The sequence below is a fragment of the Rhipicephalus microplus genome, chromosome 1, assembly GCF_043290135.1.
Source record: "Rhipicephalus microplus isolate Deutch F79 chromosome 1, USDA_Rmic, whole genome shotgun sequence".
In the NCBI taxonomy this organism is placed as follows: domain Eukaryota; kingdom Metazoa; phylum Arthropoda; class Arachnida; order Ixodida; family Ixodidae; genus Rhipicephalus; species Rhipicephalus microplus.
The window spans coordinates 295,193,869-295,221,799 of record NC_134700.1 but is presented as its reverse complement, the minus strand read 5'-3'; the positions used below and the strand labels follow the sequence as shown (position 1 = coordinate 295,221,799).

The window sequence follows — 27,931 nt, the reverse complement described above, 5'->3', positions numbered from 1 at the left end:
GTTCCTGGTAACCGTAACTGTTCCTAAATCACTCCTCTCAATAATGCGGTAACTGCCCCGAGGAAATTCTGAACAAATAAATAAGCACACACACACACACTATATATATATATATATATATATATATATATATATATATATATATATATATATATATATATATATATATATATATATATATATATATATATATATATATATATACACACACACACACACACACACACACAGAGAAATAAATAAATAAATATAAATCAACTTTACCTGCCACTCTGCAACTCAATGTGAAGGGAAGTGAATGGCTCCAGGCGCACTAGGTAGTGCAGTACGCCTGCCGAGTTGGAGTAGTGGGTGCCATAGTGAAACTTCTCCACTGTGCCCGTGATGTCCACAAAGCTGTCATACCTGCAGGGGACACAGCATCGAGAAAACAGCTTTAGCCCTGGCTGCACGTCTAATACAGGAGCCTCAACGAATACAAACTTCACATTAGCAGTGATGAAAGCAACATATTGCTTTTTAGAGCAAATTCTGGAGCCGACACAATGCTACTTTGGAGCACCCGTTAGTGTTTTCAGGGCCGAAAGAAATACTAGTTTAGAGAAGTAATTGGTGTATTTAGAGCAGATGCAAATACATTCCACATCATTTAAGGGGAGATGCTACTCAAACAAAAAGTTTCTTTAATCTGTAGCAGTTATGCTGCTGTCTTAGGCTGCTTTAGAGCAGCTTTTGAAGCAAACCAAAATTCGTTTTGGAGGAGCAAAACTGGCTTTCGGAGCAGGTATTGCCAGAGTTAATTTTGAGACACATATTGTGTTCATGAAGAAATCCGTAAACAGGGGTTATGTGCTGGAGGCGACGTTTCGATAAGCGGTCTTGCCTTCTTCAAAACAGAACTGCTCAGTTCTAGCCTTGACAAATCCGCTTGTCGGAACGTCGGGCCGACACTACCCTGGGCCTGTTTACAAATTTTTTCATCAGAAGGTTCCATTCACCCCTTCCAGCCGTTTTTTTAATACTGCATTAATGACACACGAACGATAAAATTGCAATGTGCTGCAGGCTATTCAAGCAGAGTAGAGTAAAAAAGAGAACTATATAACCGACAGCTAACCTGACCACATTTAATAAACAAAGCCAATGATAAAATTTAAAACCATAGCACTTCATTATAATGTAACTGAAGATCAGTCGACAGCCAATTTTTCAGAAGCCAGATTTTTCAGTCATGCTTGCCTATTCAGAGGATTTCTTCAACTGCATCACAAGCCCTCGACATCTATGTATAAGAACATCTAAAATTTTCGACGTTGAAACTCTTTGGCGTCTAATTTTTTGGGCTTTCAGCAGACAATCCAGGTATGAAACAGCATTACTTAAAGGCCCTCCCTGTGCTACGTCTATGACCTCGGGGATTAAACGAGTGCTTTTAACAATAATTTGGCATCACAGTAATGTCCAAAAGCCGGCTTTGCCGCAATGCATAAGTACTATGGGGTGAAGTTCTCACAAAATCGAAGGGGCTGGTATTACCGCGTAGTGAAGTGATGTCTAACGGATGAGCACCGAAAATGCTTGAAGGCGTGATGGTAGCAGTGAAATACGCCAGTAAGACTTAATCGCTTTATGATAAGCATCTTCAGCTAACTGCTTGTTACTGCATGTCGTGCAGCTGTCACTGTACAGCACGCCTTTAATCACTCACGTGCGCCGCTGTCCATGCTGCCATTCTGTGTGAATCCGCTCAGTGTGCCGCACAGACGCGGTGCCCTCAAGAATGAAGGCAACTCGCCATCGCCGCGTGTGTGTGCAATCAGGAATAGAGTGGCCATCAAGAACACATTTTTATGACCTCAAGTAGTTTCGTTTCTGAAAGTCAGAACACGCCTTTTGGGGCAAGTTGGGTGCAGACTCGCCAAATTTTGAGGAAATATAGCATCCTATAGCAGCCAGGGCCATTGGGCGCAATTGGTGCAGCGGTAGCATCACTGCTGTAGCCTAGGAAAATAAAATTTTGGTGTATACAAAGGCTTTTGTGCTGATTTTCAAATATGTAATCAATTTTATAGTAAGTTGCATAGTTTTCGTTAGGTACCATGACAATGTGGAAAATATAATTCTTTTTAGATGCACATTTCTCGCTCCTAAATTTTTATGGCTCTGAGCCATCAATGAATCATATCACTACACATTAACTTCAGAATGCAAGTTACTAACAAGAAAGTGCATTTAATGGACAATAAAAATTGTAATGTGAGAAGTCTTCGAATACTCAGACCATACTAACTGCTTACTTTAGGTTCATAATAATTATACAGACGATACCAAGGAGATACTTGCACTCTTCACATTTAAGTGGGCGAAATTTCATCCTGATCTGGTTATCAGAAGTACTGAATAGATGATGACAACTCTAGAAGTTGATGAAAATTGTGTCTTGAGAAAAACGCATTTTATAGGTATAAGTTATAGCACATCTATGTGGCGAAGATATGTTTATTAAAATAATTTCTTGTATCATGAGAGCTTGGAAATCATGGTTATTTGAGTACGTGGCTTTGGTGAACTGCTCATGCAAAATGCAATTGCAAGGAGCCAGATGATGGTGACAATTTACAGGGGACTCCAGACAATGAGCTCGTTTTAATAGCCACATTGTGCTGTTTAAAAGCCATTTTAACCCACTACAGTTTTAAATCCGATCTTCGATTTTTTTCGTCGTGAAATTATAGAAACTAAACTCTTGAACCAAATAAAAACAAAAAAACATGTAATTTTGGAAAAAAAACTTGCATTTTTCGACTCACATCTCCCCTTAAGCCTTTCATAAATATTAATATTAAATATATTGCACATACCATGATTGATTGATTGATTGATTGATATGTGGGGTTTAACGTCCCAAAACCACCATATGATTATGAGAGACGCCGTAGTGGAGGGCTCCGGAAATTTCGACCACCTGGGGTTCTTTAACGTGCGCCCACATACCATAATCAGTGTTAATTTGAAAAGAACACAATTAAGCAGATGGATGGTCATTGAACATTATACAAGATGGGATATATACCGCATTAACTCGTGTAATGAATGCACTTGCATAATAAACGCACCCCCTACATTAATTCGCTCTAGTACTGCTTACGGACACCTGGCGCCTCCTTGCCTGTCGAATCTCTTCCAATTTTTTATTATTTTGCCGACCCCCTTTTCCACCTCAGCTCGCTCCTCCTCCCCACACCTTCTGGTTTGCTACCGCGCGCCGTATTGTTTTTTTTTTTTAGGTGTGCGCGGCACGTCCCAAGTCTTCTTTTTATTTATCTATGCACCACAGTGGTGTTCACGAATGGTGCGAGTGTAAAGACAACGTTGCTGTCAAGCACACAGCGAGCAAAGGCCACGGAACTGCCTGCGCCAACTAACAGTCGCTTCCTGCAAATACGAAACCTCAAGGCTCAACCATATTCATACAATTTTCGAGCAAACACGACAAGATGTGCTATTCGTTGCCATCACGTCGCACGTTTCTGAAAAACCAGAAAAAATAACTTGTCGCCCAGAAAAGAGAATGACGATTTCCGCAACATGGTAGCCCCCCCCCCCATTCTCGCTTCAGTTGCAATTAGCTCTTCGTGTTTGTTATCCGCACGTAATTCAAGAAATGCATGATGTAGGCTACCTTTTCTACAGTAACTTCTCATGTGCACAGCGAGACGGCGGCTGTATTTTGTCGGTAATCTTGTTATGGACGGTTTCGTTTTATGCTTCGGTGGTAGCTCGTCGTAATGTTGGCTACTTGTTACAATGTCAACGGAGTCGTCGCAGTCGTCATGCGAGGTTGCAGCAAAGTTAGCAAAGTGCGTTATAGCGTCGTGGCGCACGCTTCTGGGCGCATCTTGAGATCACAACAGATACCACTGTCGCTGTTAAATGATTGCGAGAAAAGACAGCCGCGAAACACTTTTATGGTGTGCGTGGCGGCGCAAAGACTGCTTGCAGAAGATAGCGCCATCAACCACCGAAGATGAGTGAAGTGCGACAAAGAAGCTGTTTCCAAGCAGTGTGCGCGTATGTAGATCGCAAAAGGTCAAGTGACCTAACTTTTTTTTTGTATTATCGCATTTTTTGCTCGTTCAGAAAAAGTTTTCATAAAATTTACCCCAGATAATAAACGCACCCCCAACTAACCTCCGATCCTTCAAGAAAAACGATGCGTTCATTAAGCGAGTAGATACGGTACTTAGAATACCAGTACTTGTTGCAGAAATTATATCAAAGCAATGAAGCTCAACTCCAAATTATAAAAGTAACGATAAGTACATAACATCGTCACCAAAAAAGCAGTTTATGAGAGGTATCAGATCAAAGCAATCTGTTACTTTCATACTTCACCAACATAGCGAACAAATATTCTTTTTTACCTTCAACTTGAATATATCAAGGGGACAGCCTTACTTTTCTTAAGCTCAACGACATGGTGTGCCATGTCGTACACCTGTGATCCATGGTAGCTTTGAAAATGGTGTTTCTAAGCAAACTTCAACTTCATCTCGCAGTGAGTAATCGGTTTCTTCTGAGGGTTCTCATGGCTTCCTTTCACTCGGTATTTTCGACAGCATTACTGAATGGTCTCCAAGCAAGTTGCACGTCCCCGATTGGGGCCTGTAGGCCTTAAGACCACATTATAACTAACCAGGAACCTGAGTGAAGAAGAAATGCGCTAACTCGTGCAAGAGAGCAATGCCGGTCTTTCACATTCTGATGATTCTGTGTTTATTGGCAATGATGCCAGTGGACGGCTTTAGAAACTTCAGCCACCTGGCGTTCTTTGATGTGCATTGAGATCACACAGTACACGGGCCTCCAGAGTTTCGCCACCATCAAAATGCGACCACCATGAACAAGACAGAATCCATGACTGTAGGGTCAGCAGCCAAAATAAGTGTTACTAAACCTTCTGTTTAACTTACTTGGCCTTAACCTCTTCAATGTTCTTTGGGTTGACAATGCCAATCGGACGTGACAGGTCTCGGTAAACAGAAGGGCTGTCCAATTCTAGCTTGGGAGAGGTGTAGTCTGCGAGGACCCAGGGAAACTGAAATAAAATAATGAAGCGTTTAGCAACACCAGGCTTTCAACACCAGTGATACCAACACATGCCTCACTGTTGGCTAATGTGAGTCGTTGTGGCTGAACATTTTTTTTCCTGTAATGCTGAAACCATTGCACATGTCATTTAGCAGTTACATCAGAAAGAAAGTGCATATACAACAATCTATATACTAACATTCCTTATTGAACCTGAGTGAATATCACTTATCTGGTTTGAAGCAAGGTTGAATTCAATGGTAATTCATATCAAAAAATTTTGGAGAAAAATAAAAGAGTAGTATAATTTGAACAGTTATAAGCAGTGCAAATTATAAGTGGTAAAAATACAATACATTTCATTATTTTTCACACTTAGCCCCTATAATCCCATCCCATCCAACCTGTTTTAGGGGCGAAGCTCCTTAGGGCGTGGGCTGTGCGTCCCCTGTAGCCTGTATGTAGCCACCTCTAGTTTATCTCTTGCAGTGTTCACTAGATGGCGGTACCGTCCCCTGTATGTAGCCACCTCTAGTTTAGTTCTTGCAGTGTTCACTAGATGGCGGTACCGTCTCCTGTATGTAGCCACCTCTCGTTTAGTTCTTGTAGTGTTTACTAGATGGTGGTACTTGTAGCTGATGATGAAAAGATGCAAGATGTTATAAACTAGAAAGCGGTACTTGTAGTTGATGAAAGACGCGAGATCTTATAAAATAGGAATGATGTCACATATGGCGCGTGTCATTGGTTGAAGGCAATCGTTCGATTTAGTGCGGCGACGTACGCTAGGGGGAGCGATGTAATAAAATCGAGTGGGCAAAATGTACAGAGGATTCATGGTTTACCAGGTTTACCTCCGGAGCTTCGCCCACTCATCATCATTCACTTCGTGGATATGGCGGAATTTTTTAAACATTAAAATTAAGTTACTTGGGATGCAGGTAATGTTGCACACTCAACCTTATAGTGCGGCTTTGCAGCAGTGCGCATTTCTACTGAGCAGGCAGTCTCACAGCATATGAGCTTGACACTGCAGTGAAGCCACCTGTGCAAAAAGGTCATCTTACTCCATGTAACGATACAGTTACATGGAGTAAGATACATCTATTTATTTATTTTACATACTTCGAGATTATGGGAATTTTAAACTCATGTTGAAGTGAATTCAAACACTTTAGTAAGTATTCAGGTATTGAAAATGCTTGATTATTTACCCAGGCATACCATTTATTTTCGCATCCATCTGCCACAATCACTTCCCCACATTCTCTATCAGTGGGGCCATCTCTCGGCCTACAGCCGCCTCTCTCCTGCCCATACTACCACTGCCAAGCAGTTCTTGCGTGTTTCCCAACCAAGGATTATGAATTATTTGTGGGCATGTCCTGTTCGGTTTTATGATATACGCTGTCAGCTAACCAGCATGCATAATTCAACCTATGCCTGACATTTGAGGGCCTCTGTACAGAATGTAAATGAGGACATAGCATATGCAAAAACATTATGAGTAGGTCACTTAAAGGATGCTTGCTCAACTTACGACCGGGTACTGGCTGAGGTCATTGTAGGTACGCCCAGCAATGGTGTTGAGGTGCATGAGATACTCGAAGTTGGAGATCTCTCGGTTCACCCAGCGCTGAGTGAGCCCAGATGCGCGAAGCAGCTCAGCGGGAGAGCGTGTTCCAGACGAGTACAGCAAATTGGGAGGATGCAGGGCCACCACGCGACCAAATATCTTGTTTCGTATCTGCGCAGTCATCATCATGTAGCATAAGGAAGTTGCCAAACAGTTAGAAGCAATTCAGAGTACATGATGTATTACAGTAGAATCTCGACAATACGATTATGATTAATCCAAATTGTCGTGATAGTACTAATCTTAAGGTTGTTTCGGAGAGACGTCATATAAAATGCACTGCTGTGATTTGGTGTTTACGAACGGTTTTTCCAGTCACCGTGGATTTTATGAACATGCGATTGACCGCTGCATGTAAATTGCGCAACACGACTTGTCTGTGCAGGAAGGCCCATTCACACTTGGCCTCGAAGAAAGTGAATGCAGCAAAACTACCCAGAATCGCGCTCGCTTTGCTGCCTAAATAGCCGAAAAATCACATAGGGAGGTCGGCGTGAAAATATCTGTCCGAGACCCAACTTTTCTGCCGCGCGATAGCAGATCGCCTTTCGGCTTTATGACTTTGGCTACACTAGTGCCATGAGTAAGAGGGCACGAGGCACGTGCATGAGACCCCGAAGGTGGGCAGACGCGCCACGTTCACATACAAGATTAGTCGGGAAAAATGTTCGTGGCACATGACCCGAGTCGTAATGGGAAACCTCAGAGGATGAGCTGTCACTGTCCTGTCACTGTCCTGTGTCCAAACTGTGAAGGTCAGGAAGGGCAACGTCACTACAGCAACGAGAGCAGTAGCTGCCCGGTTCTGAAGGATGTCGGCATTAGAGGACTGGGATGTGGCCTTCTATCTTGGAACACTTGAGAGAAGCTGGCCGGACTTGCCGTAACATTGCACAGCAGTTCCTGGGAAGACTACAGCTCTTGCACTTCGAGCAGGAATGTATGTGTCCCACACCATCGAAGTGCATCATCAATAAGGCCATGGCCAAGTTGGATTTGACCAAGCGGGCCAAAGATGATGAATAAAACCGGGACACCAACAAAGAAGCCGTGCGGATCGTCAATAAGACACGCTGACGATGATGATGGCAAGACGATATCACTTCGTCGTAGTTCTGAGGGTGGCATCTGAACAGTAAGAATGTTCTACTATTGCGGGATCCCACGAGAGTAGCCACCGAGATGCCATTTTGACTAGAGAGAGATTAGGCTTAGGACTGAACTTGACTCAAATTATTATTAGTTCCAATTTTCTTGCATCACCGATTATTGTACAGTCGAACCTCGATATATCGAACGGCGCGGCGATCGCGAAATAGTTCGATATATCCAGAATTCAATATAAAAAAATCACGAAGAAAATGCGTCAACAGCTTGCTGAAAATGACCAACGAACCGTTCAAGCGTGGTGCAGTAAATACTCACTTGAAGATTGAAACATAGTATTTATTGTGTTGGTTTAAAATATTGAAAAAGAGTAGCCTGCTTTTTGTTGGCCATGGCGTGTTTGACGACTGCGTCCTCAATATAGTCCAGGCGATCCATAAGTGATAGGCCGGTGCCTTCAATCGCGCCGCAGTGGCGGCGCACAAGGGCCAAGGCAGCTACGACCTCTGCTGATGTCGGGAGCGGGGCACCATCAGTGCTTGCGGGATCCACCTCGGCAGAGTCTTCATTTGGCTGCTCAGCAATAGCTTCGGCGACAATCTCCACATCCGTGAGCTCCGCCGTTGTGAGCTCCGCCGTTCGGAGTTAGGCCTGTCGCGCACCACAGCGCGCGGCAGGCCCAACTCCGAACAGTGCGCGACAGGCCTAACTCCGAACGCACGGACACTGCGAGCACAACAACCAATGCCTGCCGATGCTACGGGGGAGGAGCTTGCAACAAGTGCGCAGTGTGCCGTTGACACCATAGAGACTGCAACGACTGCAAGCTGCAAGGCTGCGGCGTGAGTGGTGGTGGTAGCGGTTAGAAGACGAGAAAAGGCACCTAATTTCTGCAACCCGGTCGGGAGCACGGCGCGGTGCCTGCATGAGTCCGGGTGTAAAGCGTGCACATGGCGCGCCCATGCCGGCTCGCCTGACTACTTTCCCTTTCCCGGCGGCAGCGCGGGCCGCGTCCGAGACAGTCGTCTGCGTCCTTTCCCTCCTATACTTTCCTCCTCAATCTTTACCTCCCACTCTCCCTTCCCCCGCGCGAAGCCGTGTCGGTGCCTTCGTAATGAAAGAAAATAACAGCTCCGCGCTTTTCTCTTCACTTTCCTCATTCAAGAACCTCTACCGCAAGGCTGCGGCGCGCGTACGCCGCTACGTTAAAGTGGCGCTCTCGGCGCCATTGATGTGTGCATCATTCGTAAACGCCCGCCGCTCTACCGCTACTTTTGAGAGTAGCGAGAAAGCTCGCCGCCTGTCAGTGGAGCGCGGGCGGTTTGGGGTGGCTGAGTTCGATATATCCATTATATGTCAAACTTTGTTCGAAATAAAAAATCAATAATGCATGCGATTTCCCGCGTGATATAGGAACCATTTGATATAGGCAATAATTCGATATATCCATGTTCGATATATTGAGGTTTGACTGTATACATGTCTCTTTTTGGTGGTGAATTCTGAGTGTCAGATTGCTTGCTGTTTCGTTTATTATTAAAATGGGTTTGTCGTGTTACCGCCGACTCGCATCTCTCTATCAACTCCACCCACTGCAAGTGTTCCCAAGATGAATTCGTGACAACTAGCTCAAACAAACCACTCAAGTTACGTAACATAAACAACCGGGCGTAAATTCAACATGGCAGCAAAGGCATTGATGGTGGTGGCTCGCATTGGCTCAATTGCAAACTACCCATGCAGCACAACTAAACTCACTGCCTTGACAAAGACGTGTTCATAGAGAGCCTCGTTTCGATTATGATCCCTGATAGTACTGGAAGTAGAAGAAGGTGCAACAGCAGCGACTTGGCATGCCCCAACGAGTCTCAATTTCGTATAGCCAGCTGAATCCACCACTGCCGCAGGTGTGCGTTGTTTGTGCGAGCATACCTCCCCGAAACAACGTAGAAAGCCCATCACTCGTAGAAAGCCCATCTATCAAACATTAGCTGATTGGGGACAAGAGAAGAGAGAATGCAATTCCAGCATGTGACATATTTTTGTAACTCCACTCGCACTGGACGGATTCTTAAAACTTTTGCGGCATTGAATTCATGAGGTAATAAGCTCTTCAAGTGAATTCATTCCATGGTTACATGAAAAAGTGTTTCAGGGCCCCTTTAAAGCCCAAAAAAGAAACACACACAATAATGGGCTATACAGCGTAACCAGAACTTTCTTCAACCCGAGTAAAGCTCAATCCTTAGCCCTAATCTCTTCCTAGCCGAAATGGCTAACAGTTCATCTCGCTGTCGCATCGACTGCGTGCTCTTGCCGTGTCGACGGTTCGTCGAGTCTGTCCTCGACGTCCTCCTCAAGATCCTACCTTCATCGTCGGTAGTTTCCACCCAATGTGCCATTTGTCTTCATTGCCAGTGTCCCGGTCTTATCCATTGCTTTTGGCCAGTTTAGTCAAACCCAACTTGTCCATGGCGTTATTGATGACACACTTTGATGACTGGTGTGGGCTGCATTTTTTCTGGCTCAAAGTGAAAGAGCTGTAGTCCACTCAGAAACTGCTGTGCAAGGTTGCGGCAAGTCTAGGCCAGGGGTGCAACGATCGAAATAGAATTTGGAATAATTTTTGGAGCAGTAAGATGTTAATTTTGGAGCCCTAAAATCCAAATTTAGAGCAGATTACAGGGACAAAAATTAATTTCTTTATCACGGAAGACCAAATTTGGAGCAGTATCAAAAAGAAGGTTTGCTTTTTGAAAGAAAGATATGTACAAACCATTTGGCGTCCCTTAAAACGTGCAGAGCGATTATGAGCACTGCTATTTCTATAAAAAGTAGTATTTTGAACCACCCCACTCGGCAACCACCCCATATTGGCATTTTTTTTTTTAATCACGAAAGACCAAATTTGGAGCAGTATCAAAAAGAAGGTTTGCATTTTGAAAGAAAGATATGTACAAACCATTTGGCATCCCCTAAAACGTGCAGGGTGATTATGAGCACTGCTATTTCTATAAAAAGTAGTATTTTGAACCACCCCACTCGGAACCACCCCATATTGGCATTTGCCATGCCACTCAAATTCATTGGAGGATTCAAATGAGGATGAGCCAAGCTGGTGACCTTAAGGGTGGCGAGAAGAAAAACAAAAAAACTGGCACACTGTTTTGATTTTTTCATGGCTGCACAAATGTTATTCAAAGCTCCAAATGGTTGCCAGTAACCTGCCAGCGATCATAGTGGTACTTACGATTATGTTGCGTATACACGCATGAGTGACTGAACAAACTGTGCTGTGTCCCATGACCGTGGGTCGGCCAACTCATGAGTCAACTCACTCGGGCTCACTCAGACTCAGATCGAGCTGTGAACCTGTGTCTAAGTGAGTCTACCTCAGAAAAATATTGGTGCGCCTGAGAAACTCCAAAGAACAAAATATATTCCTTCACTGAGTCTGAGTGAGTTCCACTTACTTTTGCCGACCTAGAGTCCTATCTAGTCATCTTCAGCATTACTATTCGCCTTACCTAGGTTTATGTTTATACTCGCAACAAGTATTCCAAAGCAGTGTCGTTCATATTTATTAATTACGAGGCGTGAATTATGTAGGGCGTGAATTGACCTACCCCCAGCCACTCTTTCCGGGAATCTGATGATTATTACATCGTATGCTGTCACCTCTTCCAAGACAAATGACCTTACTAGTTTGGAAGCCCTCGGAACTTGTTTTTGAAAATACCATGTCAAATGGCACCAAGAAGATCATCGGCTACGTGAGATATTGGTGTTAAAGAGCATTGAAACCACGGTCAAAGAAGCTAATTTTAGGCTGATGGACTCATGAATCGCCTCACCGAACTCACTCAGAGTCAAATCGAGCCGCGAGTCTGAGTCCGAGCGAGTCCAGCTGAAAAAAATTTTAGCGAGTGTGAGTTCGCGTGAGAACGTCTCAGGAAAATTTTCGCGATTCTGAGTGAGCTCCATAAGTTTTGCTAGCCTGTGCCCGTGACTAATGCTAACAGCCCCTTCCAAATCTTTAAACGCTTTTCCGCGGGCCACCACACTGGCCACCAGTGTACTGCGGCAAAGGTGGCCTGAGTGAAGTCCTGCACGAGTCAAAACAAGGCTAAAAAATTTTCAAACTGCTACAGCATCCACCCCTCTCTCTCCCCCCCCCCCTTTTTTTTTTCCCCGATAGTTAGGTTTAAGGCACAACTTTCCGGCTAGCTTGTAAAGCGCATTTGCCTAGACAAGGTAACACCGGCACGCGCCTGTTGGCATGGCGACGGCACCACATACTTCTTGTAAGTGCCGTTGCATTGGCAACCAACGTAATCGCCGGCAATGCGAGCGTTCGCAGCATGTCGAGTTGATTCACATGCAGTTAACAGCGGCATACGCTTCCAGCTTTAGTTCCCAACATGCCATAATGTTTGCTGACAAGGATATTCATATTTGCCGCGAAGTGTCTCTAGCTATGGCAACTCATTCTTGTCTTGAAGTTGCGTCGTATCAGCTGCGGTGAGTGGACCGATATCCACGCGGCGTTCTTACTTCCTCTGGTTGATCGCGTTTTGTGAGTGTCCTGCCGTGGTTTAGGGTAAGGGTCGGCACGCGTAGATCCCTGAACTGATTGAGAATGCAAACTACAGGTCTTCAACAAGGCCTTCATTCTTTACTGAAATTAACACAACTGAGAAAATTTTGAGGCATATTGGCGCAACATGGCGCGATTTCGGCCAATTTCATAGTTTTGGGGCAGCTTGGTGCAAAAATGGGAACTCTATGAAATTAGTGCAATTAGCACAACTGTTGCACCCCTGCGTAGTGAAGCTGACCTTCCTGACCTTCACAGTTGGAAGCTCCACAGCACAGTGCCAGCTCATTTTTCGTGATTTTCCATCACAGCTCGGGTCGCGTGACACGAAGCATTCTCTGACCAATCTCGAATGAAAATGTGGTGCATCTGCTCACCATTGGGGTCTCGTGCATGTGCGCTGCATTTCAGCCCCCAGCACGTGCCTTGCGCCTTCTTACTAATGACACAGTGGCATGCACGAGGAGCAGAATAAAGGGGAACATTTATGACATGTGCACACTTGGTTTTTTAGCAGCTCTGGCATTTTCATTTTCACTTAAGTGTGAATGCTCTAGAACCTTTTCTTTCCTTTTTCTTTTTTTTTCATGTCACCTTCACAGCGTAGTTTTCCGGCTGCCTGGGCAGCGAAGTAAGTGAATTTTTGGCGAGTTTTGCTGCTTTCGCTCTCTTTGAGGCCAAATGTGAACGCACCTTTAATGCCAGCAGCATTAGCGAGGAAACCGCAGCACAGGTTTACTCCTTTCAGGCAGCCTTCTTAAAAGACAGCAAAGGCCGAAATGTTCAAAAGAACATCACGGACTCTTTCACAGAGAAGTAGTTGACCCCAATAAAGTTCTCGCTCATCTTTTCATCTTCCCGATCAGCTTTTACTTGTTTTGGTTCATACAAATTTAGGATGATACGAATATTTTGCATACTCCCTTCGGACTCTTATCACTTAGATTCTACTGTATTCCACTTGTACATCTTACAAAATTTATTAAGCTTATTTTTTTCAATAGTGATGTCCAAATTATAATGCAAACATATAAAAGCTGCATGCTTTATAGCAGAGACTAGCATTGGTTATAAAAAAAAAGAAAATCAGGATGAAACACCTTCAAAGTTTTTAGCTCAAGCACTAGCAAAATAACAAACAAGCAAAGGAATCCCACACAAGCAAAAAAAGAAAATTTATGCACAGTGTTAATCCAAGCCACTGCACACCGTACTCATGTGTTTCTGCATTTGAAAGTTTGAAACACATGCAATGCAAAGGCACATAAAACATTTCAGTCATTATGCTGCAGTGCATTCTCCTTTGCCTTTAATGAAAAAAAAAATTTTTTTTAGACATGTCTGCTGGAGAGAAAAAACTTTAAGGCAGTTACAATACGTCTAGAATATACATAGCATTGAATGGGCAAATTCAATGAATACTGCATGAGTATTGCAAGTACCATATTACCATATTAATTAAAAAGTAAAGCAAGCTTTTTTCTATTTTTGCTACCTAAAAATAATCCCGGCATCATAAATAAATACCAAAATAACTATTTTTTGTCTCTGAACACAATTAAAAGTCCCCTTTTGTGTTACAGTCGTGGTCGTATTACAATAAAAAAATACGGTGCTCTCTGCTGCTGTGTAACAAACTATTTATGACGACTTGAGAAAAAACCATATTGCGCCACTACATGGATGAATTAGCCACGAACCTTAGTTGTGAAGTTCAGGAAGAAGTTGGTCTGGTCAACAAGGAAGAACTCTAGGGCTGAGCGACGCAGGTTGTAGCGTCGTAGATGCACCTCTCGCAGCATGTGCAAGGGATATGTGAAGTCGTGTCTTTCACCTGAACATAATTGTTTTTGGACACATAAACTATGCAACATCTTCTTTGGAAGAAGAATTGATTCTCATAGTTGAGAATCAAACAGTTATTCATACACACTCATATGTAATACATGCAGATATTTTATCATCGCGTGTCAACACCATATGAAGTGTTTTTGTTTTGTATTAAAAATTACCAGATTAACAACTTCTCATGAAAAGCTATTAAAAAATTTAATCCAATCAGCCATCAGTGGGCAAAAGATCTTTCTCGACGTCATTGCTTTAAGCACTATTTTCATAGTTTTGTTCTTTTTAAATTCCTTTAATTCCTCTATCCGACAACTTCATCCATCCGCTTTGCAATTACACTTTCATTGGCACTATGCATAACAAAATTAAATTACAATAATACAGTAGAACAAATAAGTGTAAATCAGCAACCATGAATTACTGCAAAGACAAAAATGCTCAAATGGTGATAACAGACTTTAATCCACACTATAGTTGAACATCTTACTTTCATTGGAAAGCTTTAAAGCTGCATTGTGAAAGCTTAGTAGCACTGCTAAAGGGAAAAGTCAAACATGCCATTAAAATGAAAAGCATTAGCAATTATTAGGTTTCATGTATCACTGCGAAATGTTTCAATGAATAGAGCTTGGCAGGTTGGTGCTAATGCGTTTGCTGGAGACTTAATTAGCGGAGAAAAAAAAAACGGTAGTGTCTTGTCCAGTCCCAAGTTTTTTTAATTAGGTTTTTCACTCAACTAAATGTTTCAGCAAATGTTTCAAACAATGAAAATAGATACTTTCAGTGTTACACAGCTATTTGATCGCTGCACATTTTTAATGCAATTCTTCAGGGTTTAAACAAAGTAAAGGACTGCACAGTAATAAAATTCACCCCAAGTTGTGGCTCCACCCACCTTCTTCCCTCACTGGTGAGAGGTCAATAAAGTAGATCTGAGTTGCAGTGACCTCAAATCGGCCTTTCACAACCTTCATAAGGGTGACAAGCTCACAGTCTTCCTCTATCACCGGCTTTTTCTTATCAATGATGCCATCAGGATTTTCCAAGCTGAAATAAAAAGCACTCTCTTTAACAAAAAAAAGAAAGCCAACCATATGTATGATAGTTTGTTATTTACAATAATTATCAGTACAAGCTCATAATGAAAAATGCCCAATTATTGCCATTACAACAACTCCATTAGGTAAAAACCGTTAACAACAACTGAACAGACTAGTATAAAAAAAACTGGCAACTGCCAATATAATTAGCGGTTTCTGGCATACTTGTTGGTGGGAAAGAGCAAATATATAGACTGCACTTGTGCAAATATTTGAATGCATATTACATTACTCGAGCTTGCTTCGACTCCAATTTTAACTGTTGAAAATCTCCAAGTATTCAAAATGAACAAATATAGGTGTTATTAGTACGCATGTAACCTCCTGTGGCATACCATGGCAGCACTAAGCGAAGGACTGGGTTAACTGGCGGGACATGGGAGAGGCCTTTGCCCTGCAGTAGGCATAGTCAAGCTGATGATCATAATACTAATAATAATAATAAACGCACTGTGAAGGTGCTTTCACTGCCGTAAAGGTATGCTAAATCATGAAAACACCTATTCAGGATAAATCCACACTGCCGCGAATTCTACTTCCAAAGTTAAATGAACATATTAGCCTCACACTGACTCATATCTTTTATTGCGATAGCAATTATATAGCCACTCTTGACTGAATTTTGCTGCCGGCGTCGACGTTGCCGTTACTCACCGTATATGTATCTATTTATATGAAAATGCAAGAAAGAAAAATAATCCAGAAAAAGACTTCGGCACACGGAATCGAATGTGGGACCGTTAAATTGTGAGTGCGTGGCATTAGCCAATGAGCTACGAAGGAGCACCTCCTTCAATGTTCAAATCGCAAGCTATTATATATCTACCACTTACCGCTGGTGACGGGCATCTCGGGGAGAACTATCGTGTTTTCAGCATTACCAGCAAGATGGTGCAATGACCGCGTGTTGCCACATTGTCACGACCCGGCGGCGCGTGCTCCCATCTCCCACGCGTACTTTGCCTCGTGGAGAAGGGGCAGGGTGGACCTCACACGTGCGCTTATCTCGCAATGGGGACAATCGTACGTCCTGGCTGGCCATTGGCTTTCACCAAAATGATTATGTTGTAGTTACCGGGCCCACAAAAGTCACCGCAATCATTGCACAGTATCCGTTTGCGAAAAGGGCACGGTTTTCAGACACAATGAAGTAACAACTGAGACGCTTATGTGTGTTCATCTGTACCTGCGAGTACATTTCGTGTGTCATTATGCGTGAGAAACGTGGGGCACATTTCGATCTGCTTGCCATTCTGTGCGTGACCTTCCAATTTATTGCTATCTCGTTCATTGCTTTGCCTTTGCGGCAAGCTGTGACATTTTTAAGTTCAGAAACCTGCTATACCAGCTCATATGCTCTAAGTAAACTTTAACATGCAACATATTTTACAGGTTATCTCTAGCATGCTAATGCAAGTCAAATCCTGCTACTATTCAAAGTTGTTCCAATTTCCTTTTGACCAAAAAAGAATCGCTTTTGAACAGGCCCTGTTTTAATTTTTTTTTAAATAATGTGCAGGTCAGTTGGCTCATGACAAATATGCTCATTTTTCTTGTGATATGTGACATTTACTATTTGAATTTGATTCGAAATTACTCGAGCGAAATCCCAATTCACTTTAAATTTGCTTTGATCCTAAAATTCACTACAGTCGAACCCCACTATAACAAAACTGACGAGCCTCGCAGCAGTGGTCTAATGGCCAAGATACGGTGCTGACCCGCAGGTCGCGGGATCGAATCCCGGCAGCGGCGGCTGCATTTCTGATGGAGACAGAAATGCTGAAGGCCCGTGTGCTCAGATTTGGGTGCACGGTAAAGAATCCCAGGTGGTCAAAATTTCTGGAGCCCTCCACTACGCGTCTCTCATAATCATATGATGATTTTGGTATGTTAAACCCCACATATCAATCAACAAAACTTACAGGGCACAGAAAAAATTTCGTTGAAGCGAAATTTTTGTTGCAGTGGAATCGAAAAAATATAGCTCTGATTTGAGCTAGCAAAACAAAGCAACTTTTATTCCTTTATTCACAATCGGGGTCGCTTTTAATCAAATCCAAATCGCCGCTACAAGCCCGGCTGAAGTATCGGGGGTCACTCAGTTTACTTCTCCCCAGTTTTCCACCCCACCACCAGACCAAAATATGAAAATGTGGTAAAAAACGCGAGCTGACGATTTGGCAGTAAATTGCAGGAGTCAACAAACAAATCAAACAACATTGCCGGACTCTTCGTAAGCAGCAATGAGATGAGATCTGCAACGCAATGGATGAACAGATTGGCACCGGTAACACGTGGCACCTGCTCCGGCACCTGCTAGAACCAACCAAGAACAAGTCAAAATCAAAGGGACACCATGCGCAGAATAATACGTACACATGCTAAGGAGCAAGAAGAAATCCTTGCGAAGCTCTGCGACAGATACGCCCTGCAAAACCCAGCTATTCCACACGGGTAATACACAGGAAAGCCCAATCCCTATCTGGACAGGGACTTTGACAAGGCAGAAATCTGGACTGCTCTGCAAAAGGTCAACAGCAAATTGGCCCTGGGACCAGACAGCGTAACCAATAAGGCCCTTCGTAACTTGGACAATGACACCATCTCCGAAATGACTAAGTACGTCAACGAATGCTGGACCTGAGGGTCCATACCTGATCAATGACAAAGAGCAAAAATGGTGCTCATCCCCAAGCTCGAAAACCCGCAAATTTTGCCAACCTTCGTCCCATATCGCTTACTTTATGTGCCCAAAAGGTGATGGAACACGCCTTCCTCAGTCGTATCAACGAACATTTGGATGACATTAAAGCACCACCAGACATCGTGCTCGGGTTTCAAGCTTAACTGTCCACGCAGGATGCAATGTTGCAAATCAAACATCAGCTTGACAACAAGACCAGAAGTACAAGGGCCATTTTAGGATTAGACCTCAAGAGAGCCTTTGACACCATAGCTCATGCAGCCATACTACGCAAGATGGCCACACCAAATCTAGGCAACCGAACATACAATTATGAGAAGGATTTTCTCACAAACAGAAGCGTCTCCTTAACGCTGGGCAAACTCACATCCAAAGGCAGGAGGCTTGGCAGCGTCGGCACCCCATAAGGCTCCGTCATCTCGCTGATGCTCTTCAATGTCGTTATGATCAGCCTTCCCGAATGCCTAAACGCCATAGAGGGAGGGCATTACCCCATATAAGCAGACGACATTATGATTTGGGTATGTGATGGAAGTGACGAAGACATCGAGCAGCGGCTACAGACTGCGGTTCAGGGGGTGGAACAATACCTTGTGGGAACAGGTCTTGACTGCTCGTCAGAGGAATCTGAACATCTCCTATACCGCCAGATGCTCAAGGGAATGCCTCCCAAGTATTCCACACGGCATGCAGAGTACGAAGAAATTTGCGCCCGCACCAAAGAGGGGCAAGAAATTCCTTGGGTCAAGCAGATCAAGGTGCTCGAACTCGTAATAGAATCAAATGGTGCCAACGCAGCAACGATAAGAAATCTGAAGACTAAGGTCATGAACACGATGAAGGCTTATCAGAAGAATTACGAATAGGCATCGGGGCATGAAGCAGGCCAGTGTCGTCAGACTTATTCAATCCTTCATGATTAGTCACATGACATACATGGCCGCCGACCACAATTGGTACACTGCTGAAAAGACCAAGTTGAACACCCTCATTAGAAGAACACACAAGATGGCGCTGAAACCTCCAGACAGCACAAGCACGGAATTTCTCCTGCGTTGGGCACGCACAATACGCTTGAAAAGCTAATAGAGGAACACCAAATTTCGCAACCAGGCAGACTAATCAGGACACGAACGGGTAGGAGCATCCTGGACAAACTTGGAATAGCCCATCACAAGCAGCACGGCGATAAGAAATCCCTCCCCAGTACGGTCAGAGAAAAGCTACGCGTGGCTAACATACCCAAGAACATGCACCCCGAACTGAATCAGGGTCGAAGAGAGAGCACAGCCTGATCTCTACTACGAGCCTTTGATAGGGACAAGGAAGCGCTATTCATAGACGCAGCAGAATATGCTGATCTACGTGCCTTCGCAGCGACAGTTCCCAGTACTGACAAACAATTGGTCAGCTCGTGTAGTGTACGCAGCAAACACGCTTAGGTATCGGAAGAAGTGGCGATAGCCCTAGTCATAGTTTGACCCAATAACCGATATATACTAAGTGATTCACAGACAGCGGTCAGAAATTATGCACAAGGCGGAATTTCGCCAGAGGCCGCGGCTATCCTTAAAGCCAACGCAAAGGGTATAACCTCTGAAGAGCCAGAAGAATGGCATATATGGTTCCCGGCTCACACGTCCTTTTCTTTCTTCAAATGATGCCATGTACCCAAACCACTGCACCATATCTCCAAGTCTACGGCTATTAGCTGAGTTCAACATCATGACCTCCATAGTTATCGGGGCCGCCGGAAGATGCTGCCACATTGATCACACTAATAGTAAGCCATGCATTGAAATAAAAAAACAGGGAAAAAAAATGCTCATGGAAAAGAGGATGGACCATCTTGCCCCCATGTCATACCCTTCCCTACATGCATTTTAGCACGCTCGCTGGTACCAGAGGAGAGAGAAAGTGTTTAAAGTGAGTGGCAAATCCTTTAATTCCGTTTGTACTTGACAGATACTAAAAATTTTTGTGACAGTCGATCCATAAGGCAATAACCTTTTTTAATGAAGCCATTCAATGATTAGTTGAAAAAATATTGCAGGGCCGTTTTTGTTTGATTGCCTAGGCTCACTCTTAACATTCAACCAAGACATATTTCCATGCATGTTTCTTATTACATTTTGATGTATTCAGTTTTCACCAACAAAAACTGTAAGCAATGCTCGGCACAAACTGGGCCTGAAGTGTTTGAGAAGCTTCAGAACGGTGGTAGATAATTTTGTTAAAATCGCGTGCATGATGCGAACACTCAAGCTTATTCCAGAGCTTTTGCAAGCCCCAGTGATAAGACTGGAAAGTTCCACACGTTATCCATGAAAGATGGTGCATCCCATCAATGACCAGATTATTAACCGTCAACGCTCTGTTCGCCATTATCTGTGCCGGTGTGTGGCTGTAGTCTCATTTTAAGTTTCTCAGCCACAAGTTTGGCCAAATGAAAAGCTTCTTCATCGACACGCCGAATGTTGCCCTCGTCAACGTCATGACTTCGTGACAATAATGTATTTAATTCTTTATGAAATCCAACTGCCATACCGGGAATTAATGCCCCAACCTCACAATAAGTAAGAGAGCACTATAGTCAATATTGCTGCTAAGAAGTGCAATGAAAATTTTGAACCTAAGCACTACTTCGCTGAGTTACTCCCTTTCCACCAGCACTTCCCACCAGATTTACATTGAAATATTTTGTTTGTTTGTGACCCTCCCAGATGGATTTCAAGCCACTGCGAAATGACCTTACTCATAAAGGTCATCATAAAGACATCATAAAATCATAAAGACATCTGCATGGAAAACACACACAAAGAAAAACAGATCAACTTACTCTTGCACTTGTCCTTGAAGAGCTTGGATGTCTTCCTCAGCAACGATGTCTTCTTTTTGCTGCATGGCTTTAGCCTCGGCCGTGATTGGTGGAAGACAACTTGTGTTTTGGTTTGTCAGGATACCTGCCAAGAGCATGAGCGAGGTTTGTACAATACATCTGTGAACAACGCCTGCAATGTTTTTGCCTCATGAGAGCCATCCCAACACTGTCCGACTACTCTTCCTGAATCATGTTGAACTGGCTTCAAGCATAACGGTACTACTTAAAGTATGGTGGTGATTTCCAAATCCGTAAATTCAGCACGAAGTGGTCACAAAGTGCCAAAAGTGAGCAACTGATTACTTAAAGTGCCATACAGAAAATGTTTTTTCGAAGAAAAGCCATGAGTTGCACAATAAAAAAATTGCTTAGACTAGAGCTGTGCTAATAGCATAATTTTGCATGCGAACCAAATTCGAAAAGTGAAGTGGAAGTGTGAATAGAATATTTTTCAAATATTTCTCAAAGAATTCTAGAATAACTTTCAAACACTTTGAACCGACATTTTAGATAAAACAGTTGGAGATGATTCTTAAGCATATTGATATAAGATTGCAACAAAAAGTGTTTCCTTTTGCTAAGCTGATGGAAGCGCTGACAGGTTGGTGTTTCATAGTTGTCTTATCAAAAATGAGGCAATGCAGAGGCCGAATCGTATTTATGTATATAATTTGCTGCAATCAAAGTGTTGCTGACAACACTTTACACGTGAAAAGCATATAGATGCTGTTTCCTCAGCCTCTCATCTTTTTTCAACCTCTGTGGAGGCCCAACTGATGTGACGAACAAGGGTGTGCTCCTTTGTTTGAAGCTCCAAATATGCCTAGTCAGTACAGCGTAGACCACTTATAATGTAACCCCATATAGCGCTGGACCGGTCACAATGCCTTTATTTATTTTCCAACTCCCGTTTACCCTCCCATAGAACCCCGTATATATGCATACCACTTATTCTGCAGTACTCTTAAGATGATAGACCGGTTAGAATGCGGTTGTTGAAAAATCTTTGTGACAAATGCAGTAGCAAGTGCACGTCTGAAAGGAGGCAGGGTGGGTGCGCCGCTGGGGAGCGAGCGACGAGGTCATTATGAAAGAGAAGGAGACGTGCAGTGAACGTACAAAGGGCGTAGGGAGAAAACAGAAAAGGAAACTTCGTATCACCCACGTTGTTCTTGGTAGTGCTTGAAAGCATCTATTCAACGCCAGATCTTCATGCCTCGGCCAAACTTCCCGCGACAAGTACCTAACGACAGACTAGGCTTTATCAGCTTTGATTGCATTTCAGTAGCGCTCACATGCTAAGTTGCGGTTTGGTATGGATTCAACGAAACTCTTTGCAATGGCTGCAATTGAAAGGAAGAGATACATATCATTAATGAAAACGGGGATGGCACCTGTAACACTCAAATGGTGGTTTGCGATTCGACTGCAACGTGTTGAAATTGGGTATGGGCCTGTGAAATCGAATGATTGGTATCTTTCAGCGCGTAAAATTTCGGATGCGATTCGACATAGTTCGTGTAATGCGCATAACTGAGGCGATGTGAGAAGTTTAGTCAGCGAATTTTCGCGATGGTGCTTTCTTTTGTTAGACACCCCCTCCCCCCACTCCATCACGTTCATTTTGTTGACAACGCAGGTTTTTGAATGTTTAAAATTTCTAAACATTTGGAAATTTATATGGTTATAAGCACCACATATCACATGCTTTTATTCTCAGACACGCGAGGCTGCATGCTCAACACGTTTTGCAAATGTGCGGCCCTTGAAAAAGATTTTGTCAGTTATAGTGCGGTACCGCTTACAATGTAGATATTAGAGACTCCCACACTGTCCACACTGTACATAAGAACACCTAAAATTTTGGATGCTAAAAAGTATTGGCGTGCGATTTTTCAGACTTTTTGCCAAAGTTCCAGGTCCAAAACACCATGAATTGAGCCCCCACATCAGCCAAATCTATCATCTCCATGTTGTAACCAGCGCTTTATTCAATCAATACATTTGCAAGCGTAGCTGAGCCCAAAAGACAGCTTTGCCGCAATACGAGAGTGACAAGGTGAAGAATATAAGAAACACGAAAAGGCCATTTTAAATTAGTTGTTCACTTAATTATTCGCCTGTAGTAGAGACTGAGTGTTTCTTCATTGTGGTAGGTGGGTGGGTGCAAAACTTTATCAGCGTCCTTTCCTACTCAGCAAAAATTTTTTTTTAATTGCCTGAAAGAAAGCTTTGCCGCAATGCAAGAGTGTAATGAGGTGAAATATTAAGAATCTGAATGGGTCATTTTTAAACGGGCGTTGACAGTATTTGTTGTTGGGAAATGCAAATAGCTCGAATATTAAAATTGAATTGTAAGTTGAATAGAATAGCAAATAATATTCGAAAAATATTCAAAACTTCGAATATTCACACACCCCTACTTTAGACGTTGTGGCTCCCAAGTTGAGGGTAATGGGACAGAGCGAAAGAAGTGAGCTATAAACAAGGCATACCATTGGTACAAAAACTAACAATAACAGATGATGACAAGGTTAACCATAATATTGTCACACAACTACAAGAAAAATATGTTTTGTAAATTGTTTTCGTAAAAACACTAGTTGCCAAGTGTTGGTACATCAGACAGACTCTAGGCAAGAGATTGAAGTGATCTGTGCTTATGAAATGGCCTGAATAAAAGCCAGAAGTGTAGCCAATGCCATCATCAACTTATTTTTTACACAGCTTGCACAAAGCAAACAAAGACAAAAGAAGGGTTACACATGGACGAGCGCAATCCATCCGTGTGTACTTCCTTCTTTCGTCCTTGTTTGTTTCATGCAAAGTGGCCAAAAGATGAACTCATTCCAACTAGGCAAGCTAGCAGTTTTGCATCACAATGCAAGAGGCAACAAAAATAATTTCAACAAATGTGTCAACATAACAACGCTCCAAACAGCTATAGAAACAATAAGAGCTGGCATGAAGTTTCGGACCAAGTATTTGTCTGAGGGCGAATCACAGTCCCAGACATGGCGAGCAAGGTTCAAGAGTGAACGCTCAGAAGAGCTGGCCACATGAAGAGGACCACAGAAAGCTAATGAATGTTTAGGCTGAAGAGAAAGAAATCCTAAGGCTCGATCAAGTAAACCACAGTGAAAGCTTTCTCTAATAGAAAAGCGAGTAACCCCGTCGAATATCTGCACCTTGGTTGTCTCGTAGACAGCTAGCTTGGTAGTGGCTGTCAAAATTGTGGTTCAGGGTCAGTTTTAGCCGCATCCTGGCAAAGTTCTCTTGTTGAGACAGCTTCCAGTAAAGTGGCTTGATGACACTGCCAATGAACAAAACAACAGACAAAGTATGAAACACAGAAATAACAGAGAGAGACATGATGGTGTATATAATTTGACATGAAAAATTGGGGCACCCTTAAACTTTGCCTTAGGTTGCACCCAATAGCAATATCAGCTTGCCTTCCCAATCGCTACCTTGCATTTGCTTCTTGGTGGAGACCAAAACTGTGCCCCATAGAAAGCCAAAGGGCGAACACTCCCCTGCTTCTATCTTTATTTTCACCTACCTCGAATTTTCGCTCATGGCCAACACTGCTTTTTCACTCACAACCACAGACGCTGCTACAACCGTCACCATCAACACCAAAATTTCCGCGTAATGAGCTCTCCAACATTTGCATTAAAACACATGCTTAAGGATAGCCGACAGCCAATGCACTAAATTTTCACCAAATCTTCACTCTCACTATGCAAGATGTAGTCCAGCTTTATCTTCCCTGCGATGTTTAAAAGTTATTCACATATTTGCACAGTATCGGAGTCAGAGCTGGCATTTAGAGTAAATACACTTGAAGGAACAAATATTTCGCACAGCTGAATGCACCGCCAAGAGGCAGCAGCATATGCAGCTGTAATCCCTAGTTCATTTCAATCAATTTGAAACGGCCAACAGGAACATATTTTTAGGCTTGTGTGAATAGTGAATATAGGTTTGAAGTGAATAGCGATTTTGGTAGAATAATTTCTAATCAAATTGGAATAGTATATATATTGCATATTATCGAAAAATTGGCATATTTGTCATGACCTACTAACCTGCGCAATATATATATATAGCTGTATATATATATATATATATATATATATATATATGAAGCACTGGATCTTCCCACAGAGATTAAGGAGTGGTACAACCAGTTTAAAGATAACTGCACATCAGTAGAAAGCGAGCCACACTCCGGTCGGCCATCAACGAGCCAAAGTGACCCAGTCATTGCCGAAGTGAATGCTGTGGTGACGCGGAACTGTCGTGCGACTCTCCAGAAAATTGCGGAATAGGTGGGCATCAGCACTCTATGCACATTCCATTATGAACAAAAATTTGGCCAAGAAGACAGTTACGGCGAAATTCGTGCCTAAACTGCTCACGGTAGCAAAAGCAACTTTGTGTTGAAGTCTCACAGGGCATGCTGGATTTCACAAGAAGTGACTCCAACTTCATGAACACCATTATCATTGGTGGCGAGTCTTGTGTGCCGGGTACGTCCCGGAAACCAAATCCCAATTGTCACAGTAGAAGCATTCTACATCACTAAGACAAAAGAAGGCCCGCCAGGTGAGGAGCAACGTCAAAGTGATGCTGAGTGCTTTCTTTGACTCCTGCGGTGTGGTACACCATGAATACGCACCACAGGGTGAAACAATCACAAATGAGCACTACAGGGATGTCCTCCGTCGCATACGTGATGCTGTGTGGTGCAAGAGACCTGATGGTAGCCAACAGAAAACGGCGCATCCTTCACGACAATGCTGCTACACACTCCTTACACTTGGTTCAGGCCTGTTTGACGGAAAAGTCAGACTACTGTAGTTCTTTAGCAGGCTCCTTACTCTCTTGATGTGGCCCACTGCGACTTCTGGCTGTTTTTCAAACTCAAGAGAACATTGAAAAGAGAGTGCTTTCAGACGAGGGAGGACATTATGGCTGCAACAACAGCTGAGGTAAGCTCTATTCCGAAAGAAGCCTCCTCAGAATGCTTCCAACAATGGCAGCACCGCTGGAAGAAGTGTGTGGAGTCCCAAGGAGACTACTTTGAGGAAGATTAACTTTCCAACGCTCCAATTAGGCCAGTTTTTTTTTATTCTGCCAACGGTCTGATCTTTTTCTAATGGACCTCGTATGTAAGGGTATCTTCATCTAATCTTAAAGGGGGGGCTTTGCAGCAGTGTAAATTTTTTCTGCATGCGCGTTTTCATGGCTTTGCACTACTTTACTGCAGTGAAACCACTTTTACAAAGAGTTAACATGCTAACAAGCATACACCTGAATATGCACTTTCATGGTTCAGCACAACTTCACTGCAGTAAAACCACCTCTATAAAGTGTTTTATGCAGACTGATATGCATCTATTCGTTTGTTTTGAATGATTTAAAATTTTCAATATTATGAATTCGATTCAAAGCGAATTCAAATACTAAATTATTCATTCGAATATTGGAAGCATTTGAATATTTGCACAAGCCTAATATTTCTTTACTTGCAGTCATAGGCATAAGTTTTATATAAACACCAAGTACTAAGTGCACTCGAAGCTCGATAATTCTAACTCGAAGGGATTCGAAAATTCGTTCAAATTGAAAGAATTTCAAATTAATGAAAGCTAAATGAACGGAGGGCTCACCATGCACTGGCGCATCTGCATTGAGCTAACACACGAGGGGGAAGTTTCAGAAGACTTACATTTATTCACAAATCATAGAACATTTTTCTTTAATTTAAGTAACCGGTGACGTATGTCTGCAAACCTTTGCTTTGCAGCGAGTCAATCAATTTCGCACGCAGCTTGCGAAAATTTTTACCCCAGCTTCAGTATTCTCCTGGCAAGAGAAGTTGCACGCAGCAATGTCCAGCGCCGACACTTTCTAAAGACGACGACTGCGTTTCCGATGCTACCCTCTGCGCCGCAGCCAGAGTATGGCCAGCACATGACGAGAAAGGAGGAGTGTCTCCTGCGGCGGGAAGCAGATTGGTGTTTGAGAAAGATTAACACTCTGCGGCAGCTTTTAACACTTTTTTTTGTTGTTCTCTTGGCCCGCAGCGTTGAAAGGTAAAGGTCTCTATGTGGCAGATACAAGAAAGGGAGAAGCGTGGCACGGGCGCGTCGCAGGTGGGCATTGGAGAGAGAGCCAACACTCGATGACAGCTTTCTTTTTTTTTTTCCTTCTTCACACGCAGCGTTGAGGTGTCAGAGGTGCCGCCGGGAGATTGAGCGTGGTGCTAAAAGCATTTTCGGAGCGTGGTATGTTCGAATTAACTGTAGCAAGTGTTTGCACGTTCTAATTACAGGGCGTTTTCACCTATTGAAATACACATAGTTTTGACAGGACCACAGAGTCAGCCCCGCCGCGGTGGTTTAGTGGCTAAGGTACTCGGCTGCTGACCCGCAGGTCATGGGATAGAATCCCAGCTGCGGCGGCTGCATTTGAAATGTAGGCGGAAATGCTGTAAACCCGTGTGCTCAGATTTGGGCGCACGTTAAAGAACCCCAGGGGGTCGAAATTTCCAGAGACCTCCACTACGGCGTCTCTCATGATCATATGGTGGTTCGGGACATTAAACCCCACATATCAATCAACCACAGTGTCCATTCTAATTAACTGAAAGTTCAAATTAAGCATGCTCAAATTAATGATCCAACTGTAACTTAATTGAGTAACTAATAAGTAACTTCACTAACAAGAATGAAATCAGCATGTCTTTAAGGTTCCATATGCATTAGATTATTACTGCACAAGTTCTTGATCTTGTGCAATAATTGTGTTGTTGTACCTCTCCCACATAAGTTATTACTAGGGCTGCGCAGATAGCAAAATTTTGGGTGCTAAAGAAATTCGAATATTGAAGAGTGAGTGCAAATCGAATAGAATGTTTCTCAAACAATTTTAAAATATTTTTTAATATTTTGAA

At 43.1% G+C, this 27,931-nt stretch overlaps 1 protein-coding gene across 4 annotated transcripts in view; it reads right to left on the bottom strand.

The window, feature by feature from the left end:
- The window catches only part of LOC119165896 (neurobeachin-like protein 1), a 202,742-nt gene that overhangs the window by 71,633 nt on the left and 103,178 nt on the right, over positions 1-27,931 (bottom strand). For all 4 annotated transcript variants that reach the window (XM_075865221.1, XM_075865224.1, XM_075865222.1 and 1 more), the window contains 7 exons: positions 24,156-24,280; positions 20,926-21,049; positions 15,175-15,326; positions 14,132-14,265; positions 6,632-6,838; positions 4,974-5,098; positions 265-405 (listed from right to left, as the gene is read on the bottom strand). In XM_075865221.1, the coding sequence (XP_075721336.1) occupies positions 265-405; positions 4,974-5,098; positions 6,632-6,838; positions 14,132-14,265; positions 15,175-15,326; positions 20,926-21,049; positions 24,156-24,280 (1,008 nt within the window). The remainder of the gene's footprint in view (positions 1-264; positions 406-4,973; positions 5,099-6,631; positions 6,839-14,131; positions 14,266-15,174; positions 15,327-20,925; positions 21,050-24,155; positions 24,281-27,931) is intronic.